General features: G+C 42.4%; 1 protein-coding gene across 2 annotated transcripts; it reads left to right on the plus strand.

Annotated features, from left to right (window-relative positions):
• The first annotated feature begins 877 nt into the window (after positions 1 to 877).
• gab3 (GRB2 associated binding protein 3) lies at positions 878 to 20,036 on the plus strand. Of its 2 annotated transcripts, none has more exons than XM_082548992.1 (11): positions 878 to 958; positions 10,871 to 11,098; positions 13,777 to 14,077; positions 15,702 to 15,858; positions 15,958 to 16,403; positions 16,582 to 16,631; positions 17,375 to 17,627; positions 17,892 to 17,982; positions 18,195 to 18,279; positions 18,816 to 18,926; positions 19,115 to 20,036. In XM_082548992.1, exons 2-11 carry the CDS (start codon positions 11,027 to 11,029, stop codon positions 19,232 to 19,234), a joined length of 1,686 nt encoding a protein of 561 aa, XP_082405118.1. In that variant the 5' UTR covers positions 878 to 958; positions 10,871 to 11,026; the 3' UTR covers positions 19,235 to 20,036. The 2 variants fall into 2 exon arrangements, with proteins under 2 accessions (XP_082405118.1, XP_082405119.1); XM_082548993.1 differs by having other exon boundaries at positions 879 to 958; positions 19,118 to 20,036.
• Positions 20,037 to 20,402: the final 366 nt, after the last annotated feature.

Genomic DNA, 20,402 nt, shown 5'->3' on the forward strand with positions numbered 1-20,402 from the left:
CCTGATAAAGAGCAAAAAAAAAAATACATCAGCCTCTTCCCAGCAATATCAAATCACCTTCAAGTAATTTCTGTATCATTTTTGATCAGCTTTTGAATTCTGACTGTAAAGGCCTTTACACACTGCAAGTGTAAAATCTGTGCAAAAATTTCATGTGTTAAAAATATGTCTTGGACTCATGTATTCGCATATATTCTCATGTATTCTTAATGCAGCCATTCATCCGGAACAAGTCATTTTCACTGGACAAATCTGCAGCATTAAAATAATACTATTTTTACCTTAGACACTGCTATGGGTCATTTGGCTCTATGCAATGATTTCTCTGCCTCCTCAGATGTGTTGCCCACTCTGCCAGCAAAAGCTCAAGCTTATGTCAGGAGTTGAAGCTGTCAGTGATACAGCTTCAACTCCTGGATCAAACCATGAAATTCTCTCTGCTGCTGCCTTCTTTGAGAACTGGATGGACCCAGAATCTCAGTTTCTTTCTTTTCTTGTTTAGAAACATCTGGACCAGCTCATCAGCACTTGATGTCAACTTCATTTTTTTCACAGTAAGTTTTTGAGGACAAATTTTCTGCAGAAACACAGCACGTTTGGTGCATGCGTGTAATAAATTTGCATCCAAACAAAACTAGACTACTAAACTAGACTACATATATACATTCCACCACTGAGTCAGTGCTCTCAGAACATTAACAGAGGTTATCCTCTTAACAGTCTCTGCTCAAACACAACTAGTTATTCGAAGATAATCATTTGAATTAAGTGTGTTGGAGTAGGGAAGCACCTAAAAACCTGAAACAAGCAGCCCCAAAGACCATAATTTAGGATTAATACCCTAAGAAGAGTAGTCTAACTGCATAATATTGCCCTAAGGCAAGCACTATTTTGTCTGGGATTATGTTTTCCACATCAAGGAACCTGCAAGGGACTGAGTAAATTTCATCATCAGACGGTGAGCATGTGGCTCCCTGCAGGTCTATATGTATATATATTTAGAAAATATATTTATTTCAACTTTAACACGTAAAAACCCCGATATTAGCATTAGCATTTGCAGCTCCTGATAGCACCCTGCAGGTCAACTGTCAAACTCTCTTCGTCTCCTCTTCATTTGACACAACAGTAATGTGTCTTGTGGCATTAAATAAAAAATAAATAATAATAATTTTTAAGGGACACTAACCAGAAATTTGGTTTACTGCCTGAGGGCTACACTACGGCTACAAGGTTAGCTAGCCCGCTCACTAGCAAAACGCAGTTACTCTTACCATACAGGAGCCTAAACCTTCTTTTAACCTGCCGCCTCACTGCAGTTATCCCCAACCATCACCATTCGTTCTAACCGAATGTGATTTTTAACAGATGGACTCCAGGGCCCGTATCCCTAAAGATTCTGAGAATCCTCTCAGAGAGCTCCTAACTTAACCTAAAAATTCCTTGCCAGGAGTTTTAGCTTAGAAGTGATTCCAGAACATTTTCAGTGAACTCTGAGCAAGGAATGGATGGAAAATCCTATCTTAGTGAGGAGGTGTGGTTGACCCCGTTGCTAGGTATGAGTCATCATTTCAAAAGCCGTGATTGGTTGATCCTACAAGTTTGATGGAAATGAGCTTTTGGTGATAATGAGCAAAGGATGTACCCTCAAATCAATAAACATATTATATACTCTAATCTTATGCTGACTGTAATTGTAAATAATATTTCACATTCAAGAAAATATCTGGAAAATGAATAGTAAGCTGTAGGGGTTATAGCCATTAGAATCTAAAATATGTGAAAACTTAAACTCATTACACCCTGTTCAAATAATGATTCGTGTCTTATTTGCTCATATTAATATCCTAGCTGGCATATTTTGTACTTTCACTCCCATATGGACCCCGTTGAAAACAAGATGGCCTATCTCAAGAGGCTGTCCTTAATGAAGTAGAAATCACAACGTTACAAGTCCAGTGTGGTCTTAACGAGGGTAACACGGCTCAGCTTTTAGCAATGTCTGTGATTGCAGACCCAAGTCATCACTGCTGCATTGTTGCATTTTCCCGGTTGCCAAATACCTCGGGGTTGTGATTACTTTCGTCTCCGGTGTAATAGCGTTGTGGCGTCGAGTTGGTGAAGTAATTGCATCTCTAAGGAGATCCACCACAAACATGATTCCTGCACGATCCAATCTGTAGCATCTCAATAATTCCCTGTCATCCAGTGTTTGCAGGACATCTCTCCTGCCTCTTCTGTTGGCCATTTTGTGCAGCTGCTTAGGGGAACTCCTAAGCCACTAAAAGTCCTCTTCCCTGCTCTTAGCAGATCTCGCCTTAGGAGCCCTTTTAAGCGCTAGGAATCTTGAGGAATAGCTTTTACATTAACTGGGATTGTCATGTCACTTTTAGGGGAAATTCTAAGAAAACGTCATGACTCTGAGAATTTTCTTAGAATTTGGCCGCTAGGAGCCACTTTTTGCACAAAGATTCTTTAGGGATACGGGCCCAGGTCTTTATGTCTTTAAGACATTCCTGCAGTTTAACTAATTGGTGTGTGTTATCTGGCTTCATGGACAGATAGAGTTAGGTGTCATCTGCATAGCAGTGAAAATGTATACTATGTCTTCAAATGATACTGCCTAAGGGAAGCATGTATAATGTAAACAGAATTGTTCCTAGCACTGAACCCTGTGGAACACCATAATTGACCTTAGTGTGTGAAGAGGACTCTCCATTTACGTGCACAAATTATGATACAAACCACTGCAGCGCAGTACCTGAAATACCTACAGCGTGCTCTAATTGCGCTAATAGGATATTATGGTCAACAGTATCGAACGCTGCACTAAGGTCAAGCAGGACAAGCACAGAGATGAGTCCACTGTCAGAGGCCATAAGAAGATCATTTGTAACCTTCACTAAAGCTGTTTCTGTGCTGTGATGAGCTCTGAAACCTGACTGAAACTCTTCAAATAAGCCATTCCTCTGCCGATGACCTGTTAGCTGTTTGACAACTACTCTTTCAAGGATTTTTGATATGAAAGGAAGGTTGGAGATTGGCCTATAATTAGCTAAGACTGCTGGGTCTAGAGATGGCTTTTTAAGTAAAGGTTTAACTACAACCAGCTTGAAGGCCTGTGGTACATAGCCGATTATTAGAGATAGGTTGATCATATTTAAGATTGAAGCATTAATTAATGGCAGGACTTCTTTGAGCAGTTTTGTAGGAATGGGGTCTAAAAGACACGTTGATGGCTTGGAGGAAGTAATTATTGAAGTTAACTCAGAAAGATCAATTGGAGAAAAAGAGTCTAACTTAACATCAATGGTACTAAGAGTAGCTGTAGATAATATTACATCTGTGGGATGATTATTGGTAATTTTTCTCTAATAATTAAAATTTTAATTGTGAAGAATTTCATGAAGTCATTACTAGTTAACGTTAAAGGGATAGTTGGCTCAGTAGAGCTCTGACTTTTTGTCAGCCTGGCTACAGTGCTGAAGAGAAACCTGGGGTTGTTCTTATTTTCTTCGATCAGTGATGAATAGTAAGATGTTCTGGCTTTTGTGGAGGGCTTTCTTATAAAGCAAAAAACTATTTCTCCAGGCTAAATGATGATCTTCTAAATTTGTGACACGCCATTTCCTCTCCAGCTTACGAGTCATCTGCTTTAGGCTACATGTTTGAGAATTATACCACGGAGTCAGGTACTTATGATTAGAGACCTTAGTTTTCAATGGAGCTACAGTATCCAGAGTCGTATGTAGTGAGGAGGTAAAATTATTAACAAGATAATCGACCTCTGTTGGAGTAGCATTCAGATAGCTGCTCTGCTCTGTGTTGGTACAGGGCATCGAAGATGCTAACAGTGGGTGGATTATATTCTTAAACTTAGCGCTTTCAGAAAGACATCTACTGTGATGAAGTCTACTCTCCACTGCTGTGTAATCAATTATTGTAAATGTTATCAGGAAACGATCAGACAGATATTATATTATATTTATATATTGGTATTATTTTAAGTAGTTTAACAGGTAAGATGCTGGTTTTTATTTTTGTTTTCTTTAATATTTTGACAGAAAGTAATATTTTATTCTATGTTGTTTCTTTTTTAAAAAAAACAAAAACAACAACAAACAAACAAGCAATGTCTGTATTTTTTTTATTGTTTTGTCACCCTCTGGTGGCTGAAAAGACAGTTATTCTGTATGTTGTGTTTGTAGGAATGCTATTGTCAGCCATCATCTGCATAATAGTGATTTAGAAAATTTATATTCAAAATTTGTGATAAGAAGTAACTTTTAGTCGGATAATGAGGATTAATGTATTTCCTTTTAGAGAAAGAAAGATAAAGGGTGAGGTCGTGGTGGGTTGTTCTTTTTACTGGCAAGAGAAGTTTAAAGAAAAAAAAACAAAACAAAAAAAAAAACAACTTCCCTAGTATGATAAAAGATAATTTCGTGGTGAGTTGCACAACTGTACTTCAGAAGCATCTCTATCTGATGTGTTTGGCATTTATATGATGAAGTCACTGATAATGACTTTTAAGTTAGGGCATTTCATTCAAAATAGAGGCCTTCTGAATATATACTGTTCCTACCACCAGCAGCAGCAGCTGTATGTGTCTTACTTTTACACTACCATGCCTATCAGCAGTATTTTCACCACTACCAGTTCTTCTTCACGGTTTTTATGTGCAGAAGTACGTGACACTACCACACAAATTTAAAGCCTAAGCTAGTGTGTAATGACATTTATGTATTTATATGCAAATACACAAAAACTAAATTAGAAGATATGCTGGCACTTGCCAGCCTGCAACTTAATTTGCAGTTTCCTAATATTTAGCATGTTATTTTACTGAATACAGGTTTGCCTACATAAAATTACTCACCAAAAAGGAGACGCAGTTAAGAAAGGAAGAAACAAATTATGATGTAAGTATTTAAGGTGATGAGCTATATGGAGTATTTTAAAAGAAAGGACAATATACTTTGTGTCACGGCTGGGGGAGGGAGCCGTGTGGTGTGGAGGAAAAGGAGGACCCAAAATGCAGCAAACTGATGATACGAATGACGTTTTATTTACAGGGTGGTAGTGGCAAAAACAGGCAATGAAGCACGAGTAATTACAAACGGAAACCTAAACTGGGAGAAACTAAAGAGCAAACCTGAAATCTTACAAAACGGAGAGCGGAGCAGAGAGACGCAGACCAAGGACCAGGATACCAAGAAACACAGACGAGCCGACAACGAACACAGACCGACACCCACTATATATACACACACACACACACACACGGTAATCGGGTAATCGCACACAGGAGGGAAGAACAGCTGATGTGAATACACATGATGACTGGAGGACACAAGCTGAACACAATGACAACAGACACAGACTTTCAGAACAAAACAGGAAATCTAGAACCCGAACCGGACACAAGGGGGGAGGACACAGAATAACTAGAACAGAGGGAAATAATCACAAAACGCTGGGTCAACGACCCAGGACCATGACAGTACCCCCCCTCCAAGGGCTGGCTCCAGACAGCCCAAAACAAAAACAGACGACCAACCCAGGGCGGGCGGCGGGGGCCCAGGACGGAGGGACCAACACAAGCTCCAGCGAACCGAGAGAATTGTCCAAAACAAAAAACACACATGCTGGAGCACGAGAACAAAACACAGTTCAGGAGGCCGGCCCGGAGGCTGACAACTCAGAAGTCCAGGACGGTTCATCTTCTGAGGCCGGCCACGTCGGCGACGTAGATCCATAAGCCAACCGAGCGGAAGGCAGCGGTGGCGGAGTGGAGGCAGTTCAGGGGGCCGACCGTGCACACGGCAGCGGCGGCGACGGGGAAACCGTTCAGGCGGCCGACCGTGCGGACAGCAACGGCGGCGACGAGGAAACCGTTCAGGCGGCCGACCGTGCGGACAGCAATGGCGACGATGACACAAGTCTGGAGGCCGACCGCGCGGAAGGCAGCGGCGGCGTCTAGGAGGTCGTCCATATTGACGATGACGCTCCACCAGCGGCCTGGTAGATGACCGCCGATGTCGAGGCGGCAGTTCGGGACCCGAAGGTGGCGTGGCCGTCGCAGCACCAGGCGCGGCCAAAGCGGAGGCCGGACCAGGCGCGGCCGAAGCGGAGGCCGGACCAGGCGAGGCAGATGACGATGCTGCACCGGGCGAGGATGAAGGCTCGGAGGCTGCAGCTGGCGAGGATGATGAGGCTGCAGCAGGCGACGGCGTGGAAGCCGGAGACTGTAGCGCTGCAGGCGTGGAAGAAGCTGCTGTTGCCCGTGGCGTGGATGAAGCTGCAGCTGGCGAGGATGATGAGGCTGCAGTTGGCAGCTGGACGGGCTCCTCGGGCCCTCCAGCTGACGAGGGAGGAGGCTGGCTAGGTTCTCCTGAACCTCCAGCTGACGAGTCTTGAGGCTGGACGGGCTCCTCGGGCCCCCCAGCTGACGAGTCTTGAGGCTGGACGGGCTCCTCGGGCCCCCCAGCTGACGAGTCTTGAGGCTGGCTAGGTTCTCCTGAACCTCCAGCCGATGAGTCTTGAGGCTGGACGGGCTCCTCGGGCCATCCAGCTGGCGAGACAGGAAGCTGGGCGGGCTCCTCGGGCCATCCAGCTGACGAGGCAGGAGGCTGGGCGGGCTCCTCGGGCCCCCCAGCAGGCGAAGCAGGAGGCTGGGCGGGCTCCTCGGGCCCCCCAGCAGGCGAAGCAGGAGGCTGGACGGGCTCCTCGGGCCCCCCAGCGAAAACAGTCTCTGGACCAGTGGGCACCGGGGCCCCTGGAACACACAGGTCAGAACCAGCAGGCGCACGGGCCTCTGGCAGGCACAGTTCAGAACCAGCAGACGCACGGGCCTCTGGCAGGCACAGTTCAGAACCAGCAGGCGCACGGGCCTCTGGCAGGCACAGTTCAGAACCAGCAGACGCACGGGCCTCTGGCAGGCACAGTTCAGAACCAGCAGGCGCACGGGCCTCTGGCAGGCACAGTTCAGAACCAGCAGGCACACGGGCCTCTGGAAAACACAAGGCAGACTGCAGCTGCACAGAGCATTGACCCAGCTCGGGCAGCGACAGCCGGATACAGTCCTCAGCTGGCTTCTTAATCTCCAGGGGTCCAGAGTCGGCCGGGGGCTGGGACCCAGCCTCTGGGGAGGCCCTGGAGTGTGTCACAGTCTCTGGGCTGGCCAGCTTTTGAGGACTGATTACAATATTATGTGGTGTGTCTCTCTGCTTGACATGAACAGGTGAAAAATAGTTCTTTCCGGGTTGGATGGACTTAACTTGTTGTGCAGGAGGAGTTGGTGACAACGATGGCTGAATAGGTGATAATAAGGCGGATGAGTCTCTTGTCAACTGAGCTATTGACTGAGCTATGGATTGTAACCAAGTGTCTAATAGGTCTGGCTGTGACTGTAATGGGGGTGACGGTTGAGTGGCTAACTGAGCTAGTGGCTGCTGGGCAGCTAACTGAGCTACCGGCAGGGCAGCCGACTCAAAAAACACAGCCCCGGAATAAACAGACACACAGTCCAAAACAGAAAAAGGGTCCTTTTCACTCACCACAGCTGGCAGTTCCAAAGTCCTAGTCTTCGGCTGTGGGGTGATGCGCCGACGGCGCGATCGTCGCTTCCTCCCGGGCAAAACCTCCGGCGGGCCGGGCAAAACCTCCGGCGGGCCGGGCAAAACCTCCGGCGGGCCGGGCAAAATCTTCGCCGCCGGGCTGAGTTGGGAAGCGGTAGCGGCTGGTGGGTGAAGGTGCAGTTCGTTGAGTATGAAGTCCTGTGCGAGCGGGTGAAGAGAGTCCAGCAGCCAGGAGTGAGCAGAGATGAGCTGCTGTAGCCTGGCTTCTACAGCGCGGAGACACTCTTCCCCCTCATGCTCGAGCCATAGGTTAACCAACCTGGAAACAGAGTCAATTAGTTCCTCCCGAAGCTCCTCGGGAGGTGCGGATGCCGCTGGGTCCATGTATGGTCGGCTCGTACTGTCACGGCTGGGGGAGGGAGCCGTGTGGTGTGGAGGAAAAGGAGGACCCAAAATGCAGCAAACTGATGATACGAGTGACGTTTTATTTACAGGGTGGTAGTGGCAAAAACAGGCAATGAAGCACGAGTAATTACAAACGGAAACCTAAACTGGGAGAAACTAAAGAGCAAACCTGAAATCTTACAAAACGGAGAGCGGCGCAGAGAGACGCAGACCAAGGACCAGGATACCAAGAAACACAGACGAGCCGACAACGAACACAGACCGACACCCACTATATATACACACACACACACACACACACACAAGGTAATCGGGTAATCGCACACAGGAGGGAAGAACAGCTGATCTGAATACACATGATGACTGGAGGACACAAGCTGAACACAATGACAACAGACACAGACTTTCAGAACAAAACAGGAAATCTAGAACCCGAACCGGACACAAGGGGGGAGGACACAGAATAACTAGAACAGAGGGAAATAATCACAAAACACAAAACGCTGGGTCAACGACCCAGGACCATGACACTTTGCACTTACAATATATTAAGTAGGGGAGACCGGGGATAGTTGTAACATTTTTGACATTTCTGTCTGTAAATTGGAGCTCTTTTAAGGTAGTGGATTCAAAATGTAATGCAAAGTATTTACATGTCTCTGCTATTAAATAGTGCAACTATTTTCTCTGCAGCACAGTTACCCATTGCATGGTATGGTCTCAAACACAAAGAGTGAAATGTTACAATTAACCCCATAGTCTGGGTTAGTTGTAACATATCCTGGGGTAAAATGTAACACAATGAAATAAGGGTACTAACAAAACATTAACATGTAATCTTTGTTTATTCAACACATGAATGCACTTAGAGCCATTTATGTAGCTCTGTGTGTGTGTGACAGAATGCAGAAATCTAGCTTTTGAGCATATTCCAACCCCCCAAAAAAGACAAATTATGGAATTTTCTGCAAATGAATATTTCATTAATTTTGGTTGGTCTTCCTTGAGTTTGGCCTCATTGGCTCAGTGGGCATTATAACCTACAGCTCTTGCACCAATTTTAAACATAACAATGAAGCTGAAAAAATGTAGTTGTTCACCAGCATCGCAATTCCATTATTTTTTTCAGGGTTTACCTTGGTGTGGTTTGCAAAGTGCTTCAGAAAGATGAGGAAATCTGTTTCTTGCACCCATCCTGACTTATTTCCACTACCAGTGCTTCCTACTGGTCCATCTCTGACACAGAGGTCTGCATAATGTATGTGTGGGAACACAAACAGTGGAGGAATTGTGTTGCCAATGGCATTAACCGCATATACAAATGTGACCAGTGAATCTCTGCTGATGTTGTTGCCCCAACTTGTTTAATATAAGTTAAAGTAATAGTGTGGTAAGTTGTAACATCTGCATTATTGTTACAACTGACCCAGACTGTTGCTGTTACAACTGACCCAGACTCCTATAGCCATGAACTAGCTTACATTACAGCCAACGGCTAAAACATTAGCACTAAAGACCTACACAGAATATATCCCCATAGACATACAAATAACATAATTCAAGTTTGATGAGTTTAACTGCAAAGCAGATAATGCTATTAGAAATTGAAATAAAGTAGAAAAACTTACTTTTTGGCATACAAATTACTTTTTTTCGTGTTAAATTGTCTGTGTTTGACAAAATGTGCTGATTTTTCACATGTGATAGCAGAACTGAGTTGGGCATGCACAGGATGAGTCACATCATTTGAAACTTAGCCCTGATTGGAGAAATTGGAAGTGTTACAACTGACCCACGTTACAACTATCCCCGGTCTCCCCTATGTATTTTAAGTATTATGAAGAAGCAGTAAGGAAAATGATGGCCTGAATTCAGAGGAATTTTGTAATGAACCAAAGGAAATTACCACACAAGTAACAGGAAACGGTAACTGCATGTTTTACAACAACAACAACAACACCCTGAATATAAAAAGTTTTTTTTTTAAAGCAATAATCACAGCATTAAAATTAAAGACAAGAACTACGGATATGACTATATAACAGATCCCTTTCTATATGCAGTTTGATATTCCATTTAGGTTCAGAGGAATGGGCAAGCAGAATCTTGTTTCGATGTGCTCTGAGACACTTGGAATTTACCACCATGCCACTGAGCACCTTTAAGGAGTGTGTCAGGTTATTTAGACATTCATAGATGTTATTATTTATTAATATTAGAACTTTATTGGTCTTGTCAACTATAGCAAACTGAATAGCAAACATGCACAACTTTCATAAATGCTTGAAAACATTGCTACACCCAATTTTCAGTGCTCTTACGAGTGTGTGAATTATCTTTCGTGACCTTTCCTACCATGAGCAACCTAAGACCCAAGATGGTTTGCATTTAAAACCTGTTCAGAACTAAATGTAAACAGCTTCCTAGGCCTGGATAGAAAAGCAAACAGAGAAATAATAGCTGTTATAGCCGTTCTACTAGTAATCACCACCAAGATTTTTCTTGAAGCTCGCATGTAAATGAGGTTTTTTTTAATATATCGTTAAGCCCTATAAGGGCGGGAGTTTGGTGTTTTCATTGGTTCACTGAAAACCACTATGTATTTCAGTGGAGCTCAGAAACCTCAGCCACATGAGGAAACTGACAAATCAACAGACAAAAAACAAATCACTGATGTTTGTACTGCAGGTCTTATAATAGAATGTGACAAGGCGACATATTGTATGTCACCAGTCAGTGAGCCTAAATCCTCATATCTGTCAGATCTTGTCTGACAGTGTTTTTCTCTTTATTAACTCCCCCTCAGGCCAAGAGCTACATCCAGTACATGCATAACTCTCTCTCTCTCTCTCTCTGTGCGCTCTTTCTCTCTCTCTCTCTCTCAGCGTCAGTGTGATCAATTTCTTTACTTCCTCCTTTTTGGAGTGGCTGAGCTGAATACCAGAACAGGATATGCTTTACTCTCAGTTTCACGGCAGCAGCAACAGCAGCAGCAGCAGCAGCGGCAGGAGCAGCCGTGAGGACGACACACTGCAGCCAAGATGAGTGCTGGGGATGTGGTCTGTAAAGGCTGGCTCATTAAATCCCCTCCGGAGAAGAAACTGAAGAGATTTGTGAGTAGGAGCACACATCGGACACTTGTCTATGTCCTCTGCCAGGAGGACGAATGCCAGGCTGTGGTGCTGAGCCTTGTGTTTATGCGTGTGTGTGTGTGTGCGTGTATGTGTGTTTATGTGTGTATGCTGCGATGTAGAATGAAGATTAAGAGATACACTGACTTGTATGTTTGCCTTGTCTCGGTCTCCTTTATATCACCTACCTCATCTCTGGTACAGGTCACTTTACTTTTGCGTGTTGGCGTAGTTATAGCAGTCATGTGCTTTAGCAACAATACCCCACTCACTGCAGATGTGCTTCAGACACATTTGGACGTGAGTCCTTGCAGCGAGTATATGTAATAGCTTACATAAACAGCATCCAGCCTTGACTGTTTTGTGGTTGTGGGGGGTCATGTGATAGTGTCAGGCTGGCCACTTGCTCTGCGCTCTGTGCGTCTGTGTGTTGTGAAACATGGGAAGTAATGTCAGGGGCAGTCAGACACTTAAGCGACAAGCAGAAATAGTCCAGCTCGATGATGGCTGTATGTACTTCCTCTGTACGAATAGAGGAGGTGGAGGGCCATTTGTCAACAGCGGTGTAAGGAAAGGGTGTGTGTGTATTGGGTTTTTTGCGGTGCGGGAGGGGGGGTTTACATGCGTGTATGTGTGTTGACAGTGTTGGGATGGGAAATAGAAACTTATTTTAGCATGACATGCAAATCCACAGTTGTATAGACTGGTACACTCACTGTTTGCCTTATTCAAAATATCAGGCTCTGGTCTTGCCTGTATGAAAATTAGTAATTATCTGGGTCAAATTTATCTTTGTAAGTAACATGCCGACAAGACTGAAGGAGCAAGGGGCTGTGGTAGTTAACTAAGGTGTTGGTTTGATTGTGTTGCTAGAGATACACTTCGCTGGAAGGAGCTCTGTCAACATTGTGTTTCCACTTTCTGGAAATGCAGTTTGCAGTCCATCAGTGTGCGTGATGAAGTGGAGCAGGAGTCTGTATTTTGTTTACTCAGATATACACATGCAGCGCTATCAGATGTTTGTCACATTGCTGCTATCACAGTGTCTGATTCCAGGATTTCACACCTTGTTTTCCTTTAAATAAAGAAAAGGTGGGGAGACATCATCTAAACACCAATTAAACTTAAAATATTGATATACTACAAAGTAAAAAATACCATAAATCTCACTTGTCTTCATATTAAGCCACTTCTTGGCTGAATACACTTTGACCTGTCACAAACAGATACAGGGGTGTAAAGAATGTAATTAAAAATGGCTGAATTCCATTTAGCTCCTCCAGTCTTTGAGTTCTGGCTTTGGTAGAACAGCCAGAGCCAGAACCACTAATTATTAATTATGGTTTGGGGCTTTCTGTTGTGGGAGTCACAAAATAATCGCGACAAATAATCTCAACAAGGACAAGTTACTCATTTGTCACCACTGCTGACCAACCGTTACCCATGTGACCAGAGTTTCGAACTAACCTCACGTGACAGAAGATAAGGAAGCTGCATCTGATGTGGTTGAAACTTTAAAAACACAGAAAACAAGCTTGTTTGTGAGTTTCAGATCAGTGTCGGACTTGCGATGTTTTTTTTTTTTTTCCAAATTAACCCCTGGAGGGTCTTGGGTCGATTTGTGGCTCTAAGACCGATAGTGTATGCATTTTTCTAAGATCCTCCAGGGGTTAAACAGACATACAGTATCTACAATCTGGAGATAAACTATAGGCCTTAGCCTACGGTAATATAAAGAAAAGCAAGGAGGTCCATGTTTAATTAGGGGGTGAAACCTGATTTCATCAGAATATACAGAATCTATTGATTGGCTTCTACACTCACCATCTGCTTCCATTAGATGAACCTGGGTACACAAACCAACTCCTTTTTAGGAGTGCGAAACTTGTCATTTTCAGAACATCTACAGGATCAAAATTGCCATCTGTCTAGTTACGGTTTCCTCTTAAGCTTAGTAGTGTTTTTTTAGGCAATAAGTCTGTGTGTGTCTAACCATTTCCTGGAATGAACACATAAATCACCAACTGACTTGTTGCAGGAGAGCATTTGTTACACACAGAAAGAAATGTTACACAATTTCAAGCCTTGAAGAGAATCAGAAGAGACTCAGCCACAACAACGAAGCCACAAAAACCAAGAGTGAAACGATAACATCACACACACCTTTATTATTCTTAACGTGATTCTTATTAATTATTATTATTGAACTGTAACAGCTCCATGGCTAGGATGAAACTCGGTTGGAATAGAGGGCTTAGGCGGTGCTCATTGTGAGTAGCTATAAATACCTTTTAGTGCAGTTTCAGTGTTAGGTTTTCAGTTAGTTTTCAGCTCAAAGAAGTGACCAGGCTCTTTATAAATACCTCTTTCATTCTGTTAGACATTTTCTGCTAAATACAGTGAACTTCCTCTTCTCTGCACTTCTGGGAAATTTGAGTTGAGGTTCCGCTTACTGACCATAACAAAGGCAAAGAAACTTAGTTAGCTCGTTGCTGTTAGCGGGGCCATGATCAAATTCTCGTGATTAGCAAAATTGGCGGGAAAGGCTGATGCTACAGTTTGAATTATGAAGCACTGTATTTAAAGTGAGTCATAATATTGAGTGAAATTTAAATTCAAGAGCAAGGCCATTAAACCTTCTTTACTTCTTGCACCTGCAGGCATGGAGGAAACGTTGGTTTGTGCTTCGAAGAGGTCGCATGAGCGGTGATCCAGATGTGCTGGAATACTATCAGAGCAATAACTCCAAAAAGCCAATCCGCACCATTGACCTGAAAGAGTGCGTGGTGGAAATGCTGGAAGGGCAACTGCGGATAAAGAGGGACTTTCACGGAAAGCACCTCTTCGTGGTAAAAACCTCATCTCGTGTTTTCTACCTGGTGGCCAAAACCGAGGAGGAGATGAACAGCTGGATCAGCAGCATTAGTCAGATTTGCCAGTTTGGGAGCCTGGAGGATGCAGGTAAACATGTCGAAAGACGCTGCTGCACTGAAGTAATCGTGTAGACTCCCTCTGCTGGTCCAAAACAAATTGGTGTCACCTATCAGGAAGTGGGGAGTTTTATGAGGTCAGAACAAACTGTTTGTTTGGAGCTTCATGATTTTCGTTTCCCATGCTAACTGAGGCATCAAGTGTAAGACTGCACCTTACTGACAACTGTAAAAAAAAACAACTGCAAATCTGCAATAAATTCTTCAGGTTTACAATCAGGTTACTCTCAACCATGCTGTTTGTACAAGATTTATTTCCCTGTTCCCTTTAAGATTTAAAAAAACAAACCCATTTTAAATATACCCAAGGAAGGCAGATTTTAGATCTAGATTTTAAGTGAATTGTACTTCTGAAGTACCATTAAGGTTGGATTGGTGGCTTTGAAAGCATTGGATGAGCTTGAAAGTCTTCAAAATTAGAAACTTTGGAACACAGCAAGGGTACCACAATACTGTGGTTGTCACAGGTTGGTTGTATGACCTTACAAGTCTGAACTTCAGAAACATTTTCACAATCGTGTCACTACATGTGATTAGCACCATTTCATACCTGGACTTTTTTCCACTTCAGCAGCAGCAGCAACAACAACAAGGAAACATTGCTGTATTTTTCCCCTTTTATCATTTGAAATATGTAAATATTTTGACTACAGTTTGTCTACACACACACGCGCGCAATGGAAATAAATTCAAATAAAAGTTCTGGTGAAGCAGTGTACACAGTTTAGATAAAGCCTGACCTCACGTTTTATCAGGAGCCTGGCTGTTGTCTGCATGTGTGTTTCCAGCGGTCATAAGTGTTGCAGTTCTGCATACTCCCTGTCACGCAGCCTAACGTCGCTTCTGGATCTGAGGGGATAAGAACAGCTCAACATTACATTCAAATGAGCACATGGCACTTTTGTATCACCTCCATGCTTCGGGGTGTAATTAGATTTTTTGAATCTAACACATCGACACTTTACCATCATCACGCTGCTGATTCGGCCTTTGCTTCAAGTGTCATTTTTGTGGAGGAGACTTCAGCGTGCGTCTGTTAAAAAGCTGTCATCTGCATGAAGGAGATAGAGCAACGGCACAACTTTTGCCGATATGCCACAAGCTTGTAAATCAAAAAATGGAGTCGTGAGTTGTGGCGCACAATTACTGTTGCACAAAGATTTTTACTGAGAATTCTGGACGGCAGCAGTAGACCTTAGATCTCGAGAGCTCTTTGCAGCAACTCATAAGTTTTGCAAAGGCTTTTAAAAGGTTGCTCTGTGCCCACAGTAGGACACAAATATCTAATAGCAAATATTTCATGAGAACATCCAAAGACTTTTGGATTAGTGCTGCGGGAACGGCCTTGACTTGAGGGGGGGCCTTGAGTGAAATGGAATGAAACAAATTTCTGAACAAGGGCCAACCTGCCTGAAAGAATGAGGGGATATATAAACAGAAGACATATCTGCTTTCAAGTTTCTTGCAATATAAATACCACTTCATATGTAAATGCAGAATATGAAGAGTGAGTGCAGGCAGGGAACGATTGCATCTTCTGGCTTTGCACTTGCTCACTTACATTCTCTGTGTTTCTTTCTTCTTGTTGTCAACAGAGAGCTCAGAGGAAAGCTTTCCTCACACTCCCACCTCCCTTCAGCTGTCACCTGACAGCTCTGATATAGCATCTGTAGAAAGCCAACAAGATTCCAGCTATCCACCGGACTACCTCTTTCTCTCCCAGTGTGAGACGGGGAGTGTGATCACTAGTCGGTATGTACAGTGTGTGCAACATGTCCCACAAGCTGAAATCATAGCTGTGTGGTGTGTGTAACAAATGTGATATTTGCATTTTTTTGTCCTTATCTGCAGACACAACAGCTTTTCAAACTCCGAGATCTCTCTGGAGCAGAAGTCATCAGACGATGCCGTCAAGGACATCTGCACCGAATCTTCTTTATCCTCAATCTCCCACACTAGTCCCAGTCCATCTCTTTTCCCCCATGGGAGGCTAAGCAACCCTCCATTCAGCGCTCCATGCACCTCCATAGCTTTGCCTTCATCGTCTTCCTCTCCACTACATCACTGCGCCACAAGTGTCTTCCAGTTCGACAAACCACATTCTCCCGCGATGTTTGAGGCGACGGGTGATAAACTAACACCCCCTCCACTGCCACCCAAGCCTAATCACCTGTCAGAGTACGCAAGCGACGAAGGCCTTCAAAGGACGAGGGCAATGAGTGCGCACCATTTCTCGAGCAATGCTGGATTTTTCCCCCGGAGGACCTCTTTGTCGAGCCTGGACCATTTCAAATTGGGTAAATCCTAATGCACAGTATAGAAGCTGATGAAGATGATCCTTGCTCAGTGAAACATAAACCTGGTGGAAATATGATCAGGATGCTTTTTGATTCATACTCATATCAGCTGATTTTAAAAGAGTTTTTTAAAGAAGTTAAAAGACATAATTCTTTGGTTTATTTGTTTGTTTTTTAGGAAATGCCGAGAGCAAATTTATGCAGATAAGGAGACAAAGTATTAATTTGGTAAGAACAGTGACACACTTTTATTTTTATGCACACTTTTTGTTTTTCAAGAAAGTGTTAGATAAGAAAATTTACACCTATTTCATGTCCATATGATAAACAGGAAGCCTCAGCAAGCTTTAAGTTAACTCAGGTTAGCATGAGTGTGACATAGTCTTTCTTTCAAGTCAAAATTAGCACAATCATGTAGCGTCTGATTTGTTATCAGGCTTACTAAGAAAAAAATTATCTCGGTCATCGTATGTCAGCAGCAACTTACAGTTATGGCCCGTATTACACATTCAAAGCTACCTACAAATCACATTATTGTGAATTAATTTTCCACTATTATCTGTTTGTTTGTTTTTTACAATCAGTTTACTTTTAGCCACTTCTGCCTATATGAAGTCAATGACATCAGCTACCATTAGATTGGCTGCACGAGTATAGTAGTCTCACTACAAGTTGTTACTAAACAAACCAACCTGGCTAAGCTAAGTTAGCTTCATATTTATGACATGTTTCTCTTCTAACAATACAGTGATTACATTTGCTAAAATGACAATCCCTCTGTAGGATTCAACTAATGGCAACTCCCCCCTGTAGTATCATTTCTCTATTAATAAATACATGTAATGAAAATAGTTTGAAAAATGCCCCAAGTATGTAACAAGTCTGGAATTAACAAATGTTCCAGCTGTAATATAATAATATATTTGATGTAGTGCACGTGCCTGATCATATGATGCTTTATGTTTTTGCAGCCTTGTTTAAATAGCACAAAACTTCAAAACTACCAGGATGAGTCATATGTTCCTATGGCTTCCCCTTCGCCTTCTCCTTCTCTTGCGACCGTGGAGTCTGATGGTTACATCCCCATGAGCCCAAGGACATTAAGCTTCCTCAATACAACCTACAGTATTGAACCGTCTGCATCTTTCAGCCCACTAATGAGTCAACTTAGTGCTATTGCACCACCTCCGATTCACCGGCATCTAAAACCTCGCATAAGGAAAGGTGAGAGTCCAGCCTGAATGTTTGGAAAGTACTAAATGTTTGTTTCATCTTTGGCTAGATGTTTTGTTTCTGTAAACTTTAATGTGTACAGCTTAATTAAAAATTATGCTTTGTGCGCTCTCATAGTCACAGATCTATGCAACGAACATGTCTGACAGATATACAGCACCTGTATCAGAAACACTGATCTCCGACATGGCCTTTCTGTGCCGTGTTAGAGAATTGCAGCCAATCTGATAACGCTGACCTTTTCTCGCTCCACAGCTCGACCCCCACCTCTTGATCTGAGTGGCCTTTCTACAATCACAGAATGTCCCACGCATCTCCCTTTGAGCAGAGCGCTGATCGACTCATGGTGAGCAGAAAGTGTCTTTGTCTACAAACTTTTGTGTTGAGTTAAAGAAACAAGAACAAGCACACGATTGGGTTAATAAAATTGCAGTTAGGGTTTGAGCCTTGTTTTTTAAGAATACATTTGGCTATGGATGTTTTTTAAACCTCAGGATTCTCTGTATTTTCTCCTTTTAATTTGAAAGTAAATAACTGTTTCCGTTCCTTTCTTCACAGCTTTTCAGTGAACCCTTCACCTCTTGAAAGACGACTTGAGAATGGGGAGAAATTAAGAGATGAAGTCACAAGCTCCTCTGCAATGGTAGGATTTCTATTCAGTGGAAACATATGTAGAATTATTTTTTAAATATTATTTTTCTATCTATGGTTTAGAGAATGCTTAAAGAAGACTACAAAAATGACTCAATCTGTCACTATCTTATTATAGAACCATTTGTGAGTGGGAAAATATGCTCAGAACTCACATAGCTGAAGAATGTGGGAGTGGAAAGTGACTACCAATTTCCAAAATATTCTTCTCAGCTACTTGTAATTGTTCATGGTCTGGAAAATGTGCATATTTATTTTATTTTCCCTGAATAAAGCCTTGAAAAAGTCACATTAGTCATCCATAGTGTCTCTAGACACATATAGCTTCCGACGTGTTCTTAAACTCAATCTGAAAATGAACAGAGGTCACTTTGCTTTTGTTTAGTGACATATTTAATGAAAATAAGACACTAGTGAAGCTTACCTGCTGTTGACTGATGTTCCTTTAGGATTGTAAATATGTCAGAAACATTTTCCTGAGAACAGGGACGTTTTTACGAAGCCTTTATGATTTGTTTTTTCTCACAGGAATCAAGGCAGCAGTTCTTTGATGGGCCAGTTCAGCCCAGGGCGAGAAGTTCAAATCTTGACTATTTGTCACTGGATTTCAATTCAGCAACCCCCTCTCCTGTGCTGAAGGTATGCTTTTATTTGGCTTTATTTTTATCTTTATTTTTATTTGACAAATGACAACAACTGCACAGCAAGACTTCTACTGTACCCTGTGGAGCATTGATAGTTTAAATGTTTGTGCAGGTGAAGCAGAATTGTATCACTGTTAAAAATGTGACGTCACTGTCTGATTATCTCTCCCTCTCGATGTCTAGCAGAAGCCATTCCTGTCCGATGAGTACAGAGTGGATTACGTGCAGGTGGATGAGAAGAAGACGCAGGCGCTTCAAAACACCAAAATGGAGTGGACAGACGTTCGCCAGTCGAAGACCTGACACTATGAAACGAATTACGAACACACAGTTTCAAGAAGGCCAACAACAGCAAGGAGTACATATTGGGGGTGACCAGGTGTACCATTTTATGTCCATAGCAGTTTTTACCCCCCCTCCCACGCTGCACATATTAAGCTAATGTCTCACAACCTACACATGAGTCTCACAAGAAAACCAAAGATGAGTATCGAACAGATACAGACTAACAATGACAGGTAACAACAGCCTCAATTGTCACTGGGAATGAAAAATGTAACGGTAAGAGCAGAAAAAAAATTAAAAACAAACTTTATCATCAATTTATAAGACACAAGGAAAATCTTATCTTCAAATCTTCAAATGTATAAAAAAACCCCAAAAAAACCTTTAACCTGCATTTTTAAAGCCACATATATTAAAATCACATGCTACCCCTCAGCATTAACTTAACAATTATACCTCACTTTTAATTTGTTGACATCTGGTCACTCTTGGATGTGTGTAGATAAAGAAGAATAAAAAGATTGTATAAGCACTTTGGGAAACAGTATTGAAATAAAATTACAATAGTAATTAAGCAGTAAGACCTTCTTTTGCATAGAGGATATGCAAAATTGCACTGTTAAAACTAAGTTAAGTCTCCATAGAACTGAACTGTAAATACTGCCTAATCATGCACTATTCAGTGATTTTTCTGTAGCATTAAGTTTCACCTGATTTGCAAAAGGGCATCATATTGTTTTACTGTATTAAAAAAATGCTGTAAATATATGTATAGAGATGTTACTGAAGAATTTTTTTAATGATAAAATGTTGTTTTTAAGATTTCTCTCTGTGTCAATATATAACGTGAATGAAAATGATCCATTCTGAGATTCTGCCTGAATATTACCCACATCTTAAAGAACCAAAACTAACTTGAAACTTTAAACATTATTGCCATAACACATTTGGTTATACAGGTGAACCATCTTATTTACTGAACATATGTCCAATCACCTCACTTTACACATCAGTCAGCGAATGTTTTAACCACATGCAAGCAGATAAATGAGACCACTGTTCTAATTCAGCTGCTCTTTCACGCTCTTTCAAAAAATACATTATAACCAAACTGTATGCAAAGTTAGATATAGATTTACAGATAGAGACACATATTATAATATAAATACAATTATAAACAAATGTG

This window comes from Aulonocara stuartgranti (genome assembly GCF_965226115.1).
Source record: "Aulonocara stuartgranti genome assembly, chromosome: 10".
Classification (NCBI taxonomy): Eukaryota; Metazoa; Chordata; class Actinopteri; order Cichliformes; family Cichlidae; genus Aulonocara; species Aulonocara stuartgranti.